General features: G+C 36.3%; 1 protein-coding gene across 1 annotated transcript in view; it reads right to left on the reverse strand.

The window, feature by feature from the left end:
- LOC106883728 (macrophage mannose receptor 1) overlaps positions 1–6,747 on the reverse strand; it is a 299,961-nt gene that overhangs the window by 149,147 nt on the left and 144,067 nt on the right. Inside the window, exons 6-7 of the mRNA XM_052968739.1 lie at positions 4,902–5,028; positions 887–978 (exon numbers count right to left, since the gene is read on the reverse strand). Of these exons, the coding sequence (XP_052824699.1) occupies positions 887–978; positions 4,902–5,028 (219 nt within the window). The remainder of the gene's footprint in view (positions 1–886; positions 979–4,901; positions 5,029–6,747) is intronic.

A 6,747-nucleotide genomic window follows, 5' to 3' on the forward strand; every position in this document is an offset into this window, starting at 1 on the left:
ATGTCTGTTCACATTGGTTGTTTAAATGTTCGTGGTCTGTTGTCTAGCTGGAAGCAAGGACGCTTCCTAAATGACATCAGGTCAAGAAAATTGGATGTGATTGTTGCAACGGAAACCCGAGTAAAGGGACCAAGAGATCTGTCCCCACTCCTGAACGGCTACGAGAAATACGTTTCTCCGAGTCGGGCGGGAGGTGGAGCGTTGGTCCTACTAAAAAGAAACCGGGTAACCGAGAAAAAGTTGGGTTTTTTTCTGATCCAGAAGGCAGGCTAGTCGTTCTTGACATGACATTCAGTTGTGGCAAGATAATCAGGCTAGTTGCTATTTATGCACCCAATATTATGGGCCCGCAAAGTGAATATTTTCGTGACCTGGGCAAGTTCCTGGCCATGTCGCATTCGCTAGTATTGTTAGGAGACTTTAACACAATATGTGAGGCACTTATATAGAAGCTCTCTAGTTGGTTCGTTGCCCTGAACGTAATCTCTAGTTATGCCCAAGCAATTCTATAGATACTGAGACTAACAACTTTAATTAATTTAAATATTTCTAAACGAAAGTACTGATACATGATCAGCACTCATTACGTCTTTACTATTGTTTCATCAACCTGATTCTTTTTTACTCTGTTCATATCAAAAGACGTTTAAATAAACAAATGAACGATTTTATAAGAAAGGCTCAGTTCGGTTGCCCACCTCCTCTACTTGCACGCTAAAATCATTTAAAAGGTGACACATTAGATGGTATAGTTCTAGAAATCTTCAAATAGCTTGTAACTGTAATGTTTTTCAAAGTAAGTCATCCTTCCAGTCAGGGCTAACGCAGGGCAAAGCAACAACACCATCAACAATTACAATAAGTAAACAGATTCAATACTACTCACTCTTTAATGAATGGAAACCGACCTTCATTCCAAAAATTTATAGACACTGGTTTACCGTTAATCCACTGCCATTCGTAGGCACTTTTGTCTTCCTAGAATATAAAATATGGTAAGAGAAATAACACTGATGAAACACATGTCTAAACAATAAAATAGATAACAAAAATCTAAATGATATTGTAATATTTTTAAAATCGTTTTCAATGAAATTGGGTTGCGCACGTTCATAGGATGTATGATAACAGGTGGATGAAAAAGCTGACAAACTAGATTCAGGAGGAATTGGATGAAATGGATAGATTTCACAAAGATTGAAGATTGGAGTCCTCAAACCGAAAGGAATAGAGAAATTAAATACTGATACTCAAGAGTAGGTAAAACACAAGTTGATTTCTTTTTTACTGGTTATTTACAGTAGGAAGGAGAGCGCTCATAACATCTTATTATTCAGGCCTTCGAAATTGGTGGAAAGAAGAGAAGTTATTCTCAAACCAGGGGCCAGGATAGAAATCTTGCAATATCGTGATCTCTACAAGAAACTATGGACTTGGACTTGGCGGTGGTGTTTAACTGGATGATGGAAGAAGTCTAGCACCCAACGAGTTATAACTCAAAGGGCTGAAACAAATTTTACAATCCATCCTTTCTAACACCCTAACAATTAAACTGACATAAATTCATAATCCCAATCCGTCTTCATATCTAACGCCATCACTTGGTCCTTGGGTGGCTTTAGCGGAAAACACTCTATTGTAAGCATTTCGACCAAACCTCTCGGGTACTTCATCTCTTCTTCCCAACAGTCCTGGAGGTCGTGCAAAAATGTTATAGATGTTGCCTTTCCTCCTCTGAATAAGTCATGAAAAAAAAATTCCATTTTAATTTTGGGACAGGAGAGTTAATTTTACATTGCTACGATTCATCTATCTGGAGAACAAACAGAATGCATATCTAGAGAAGGCTACCTGCAATAGTTTAGTGATTGAAACAATGAATGCGCAACAGCTTGAAATTTGAGTCGATGTTCGGTATAAATCCTCGTTTGTGACACAAGTTAACATACATCACTAAGCTATATCTCACTAAATCTGCACGAGCTAGCGAGTGAGTATTTATGTAGTCGATCGAATCGCTAGAAATAGCAGCCAAATTTCTATCAAATTACGCCATATTGTCATATAAAAAGAAATATATAATGAATAATGTAGTCTCAGATTTACTGTTTCTGAAGAAAGACAGGAATAGTCATATCTGTAACGCCTTCGATCATAGATCCACTCCACAAGCACTTATGTGGGACAAAGCAACAACTCTTAATCCTCACTTTGGATTCTGTTAAGTATGTCTTTCACAAAGCACAAAGACCCAGCATTTTAAATGAGATCTTGTGGCGTAAGTAAAGTGAAATGGCTCCAAACGATGATTGAAACTGTTACACTGATGTGTAGCGATTTTAACTCACTGTCGGTGTAACAATTGCTCCACATTGATCAACATCAATAATGATTGCTCTCTAATATTGGCAAAATGGCAAAATACCCCATCGAGTTATTTTTTAGTACTTACTTTATCGATTTTGCAATGATGAAATAAACAAAATTGATCTTGGTGAAACTTATTTATTTAATTTTGATCGCATTTTCTCCTTTTTTTGTGAAAAGTTGTTGATTATAAGTGTCTAGTGGGGACCAATCGCTGGTTCACTGTATTTCTATTAACGAGAATGACAAAGGAGTATCTGAGAGTGTCTGCATAACACTGCATAGTATTTTATTTCAATGGCACCGGTTTATCGGTTTTCATGTCGGTATAGCCGACTAAACACATACATACGTACTCGCATGCGTACATGCATGCTTCATACATACATTCATCAATTAAGCTGTTTGTAAAAGGACGTAATTATAATGCCACAAGACATTTTGTCCCACGGCCTACCAATTTTGGCATCCATCAAATTCACATCATGAACAATTATTATTTTCAAATCTATATTAAGACATGCAACAATGTCCAAACGGCATGTTGCCCACTCACAGTAACTTAATTATACCTTCAGCAGATTTGCACACTGCATAGAAGTTGAAATGTCTAATTAAACAATTGAATAAAACGGCTAATTAATTAATTAACTTCTCACTCATATATGTAATGAGTGTCAGCAAGTCGGGAAATTTTACAATATTTCACTTGTCATCATCATTTGACTTGGTTACTAATAGCTTCAACGAAACTCAAGCGACGCCTTCGGAAAATAGAATTAAGTTGATTCAGGTGCCGAATGGTCGCCAATTCTTTTCTTATTGCTGATACAGCATTGTGTTAAAAGCCAAAACATTTTGCTGTTGTTGTTTAACTCAGATCTGACCTAATAGAGTTGATCTATTATTAAAGACCTTCCACCAGTCTTGACCGTTTTGGAGTACTTATAGTTTAATGTGTTCTTTTTAGAGTGAGAAGGACGTATTTTTGAGCAAATTTGACAGCTATTCCCAGAAGGTTTTGCAACAGTGTTGAGGTTCCTTCATTCGGCTCGAATTCAAACACATAATCATCGTTAATTCTGACTACACATTTATAAGAATAAAAACAAATATAAAAACAAAATACATACTCTAATATTAGAAACACTTTTCATAGCTGCAAGAAGTGAGAGTGCTACTCAATTGACTTCTTTTGATTATCACAAAGTCAGTTTGTGGAGTTCAAAAGTGTGAATTTTATTGAATCGTTTTCAGTATATAGCCTAAGGACAGAAAGATAAAGTGAATTCTAAATGAAACCCAAGTTGAGCTAAGGTGGGATTTGAGCGCTGAGGGACAAAACCAAATATATCAAGGCGTTGCATTGATCTGCCTCGTAATGTCGAGTTCTACTTTTCCTTGGGATATGGAGGAGAAGGCAACGTGAAGCCACATTAGTTAGTCTCACGTCAGCCGGTGCTTTATCTCATATCCAACACATGACACACAATTATCTACTTATCAGGTGGGATTATTTTATGATATTAAAAGATTTCACAACAATAGTAAATATTTCTATTATCTGTTAAATTGGAAAATAAATAAAAGCAACATATTATAAATTTCTGGTGCTCAAAGCATCACTGAATGACGTTTACAAAATCTTCATCATGAAGAAGAAGAAGAAGAAGAAGAAGAAGAAAAATTATTTTAATCAAACAGGGGCTAATTTTGAATGGTGGTAAATATATCATTCGCTACTCTGTCCCAAGCAGCTGCTGTCATTTTTTTTTTCTTACAGATATTTGCGTGGACTAGTTCCCTCTATATTAAATTCTTATAGAAATTACTATAGAAGGTGAGAACTTATATAGTGAAATTATATTGCACCTTGGCACCCCACTAATAATACAATACCCAACTCACACGGTAATCTCGGCAAAGATATTTTTCTTTTTTTGAAATATAGATATTGTACTTGGATTAAATATTTCTAAGTTATATTACGACTTCACTAAACAACTAGCGTCTCCATAATGCTCTCATGTTATTTACTGCCCTTAAAGCGGCGAGTTAGCAAAATCGTTAACACGCGGGGCAAAATGCTTAGCAGCATATCCTCTTGTTTTTAAGTTCTAGGTTCAAATTCCGCCGAGGTCGACTATGCCTTTCATCCTTTCACGAGTCGATAGAACAAATACCAGTTGAATACTGAGATCAATGTAATCGACTTCCTTCCTTCCCCGAAATTGCTGGCCTTGAGCCAACATTTGAAACCGATATTTACTGTCCTTTTGAGTTCACACTGTCTCCAGTGTACTGCTACCTAAGTTAAGAACTACTGAAATAGAAGTCCAATCTACATTACGTATTTTGAGATATTTCATAGCTGGCCGTTAACGTAAAACTCGACTGTACAATTTTGAATTCTGAGAAAAATCATGATCGCTCTAAATACCTAGCACTCCCATAGCGCTCTCTTGACATTTGCAACTCCTTGTGAGCTCAAAAACCCCAGCTTTCAGAACCACTATAATAAATTAATTTCTTACGTCTTCTATATAGCGAAGTCCAATCCACACTGACTTGAGATACTTCATAGCTTGGTCATTGACGTAAAACTGCTCCGTGCGATCTTCAATTGCTATCAGTTCACTGTCTTCCATTTCACAAGTAAATCTAACGTTTAAATAAATACATAGAAAAAAATTATTATTCACAAATAAATAAAATACGTTTAATCATGATGTCTGTTACAGACTTAAAGTATTACAGTTCAGGCAAAGTTGAAATAAAGTTACAATAATTGCAGTTGTGGTTCATGTTTAGCCCCAGGTCAACAAAAGATGAGCAGGCCTATGATCGAAGATGCTCCGGTGATGACCATATCAACTTTTTATACATCTAAGACTTCATTGTCCAATGTATTCTTCCTTTTTAAAGAGAGTCGTGTGTGATAAGAGGGTCATATAGCGGCTAGTTTTAGAAGGTCGAATGACCCCATAGAAGACCCCCTACCACCTCCACCTCAACTCCTTTAGGTTTGTTTTTACACTTTATCGATCTCTTTCAGTCGTTTCTTACATATACAAGATTATTGCTTTGTAGACGGGTTGTCTTTTGAATCGACAAGAATATTGATTTACTATTTTATAAAACAGAAGTAGACCTCTACTCAGTCAATCGACTTGCTAGAAATAGCAGACAAATTTCTCTCAAAATCACACGTTGCCGTCTTTAAAACGGGAAGGACGTGTTACATATATAGTTTAAATGTTAATAAAATACTCGATGATCACGACTGCAATGCCTTCCATTATAAGTCTGATCAATCAGGATAGACATTATGCGCAGTACCAACAACAATAAAACCTCGGTAAAGAGAGAGAGACAGTCTCTGCGCGATTGCTCTTCCCATTATACCCTATCGTCTAAAATTGAAAAGACATTGGATAAGTGCAGTTCGCGTTATGCAGTGTGTAAATAAGAATAAATAAAATAATGATAATGAGAGTAGTCATGGCTGGAAAGCCTTTGACAATCGGTCTGATCGATCAGGATGGACTTGCAATTAATCATCATCAACAATAATTCGAATGGATAAATAGTAAAAATTATTACCTGTAGGATTTGAACTCAAAATCAAGTGGGAGGAAACTTATAACAGTAATAAATTAATGGCAACATACAAAGCCAGCACTAAATAATTTATTAATCAGTGAGAGAATTTATAGAATTTTAATATTTTTAAGGGAACAGTCGAAAGAACAACTCCAGTACGATTCAGTAAGCAACAACGTACTCGCTCACCTGCTGGAAATAGTAGCCAGAAATTACTTTAAATACAATCTAGTGTCTTAAAAAATATGAAAACATAATGATCAAATATAGAAAAATATGAGATAGTTACAGTTACAACGACTTTGATCACACAAAGATGCAGATCTATAACCAAAGGAGAACAACAACTACATTATAAGGGATGAGGGGACACGGGAGTCACACGCAGTCAACCAATCCGCAAGAAATAGTAACATCGTAACTGTGTGGTAAGAAACCTGATTCCCAACAACATGGTTCTGGATTTAGTCCCACTGCGTGTGTGTGTATATATATATATATATATATATATATGTATATGTAGTGAAACTACCTACCCCCATTAGATACAAAACTACTATCGCCATTCTTCTCAGTTACATATAAACAAACGCGAACGTAGGGGAAAACACCAGCCTTGTCATCACGTGACTGATTATTATTTGAAGCGGCAAATTCTTCGAACCTTTCCCGCCAGAACGCAAACTGACCAATCACAGCCCTTAATAAGGTCACGTGATGGTGTATATTTCTGATGTCTGGTGAGCCCCCTTAACGCCTTAAATAGATCAACTCATA

The sequence above is a fragment of the Octopus bimaculoides genome, chromosome 6 (assembly GCF_001194135.2).
Source record: "Octopus bimaculoides isolate UCB-OBI-ISO-001 chromosome 6, ASM119413v2, whole genome shotgun sequence".
NCBI classification, from domain to species: Eukaryota; Metazoa; Mollusca; class Cephalopoda; order Octopoda; family Octopodidae; genus Octopus; species Octopus bimaculoides.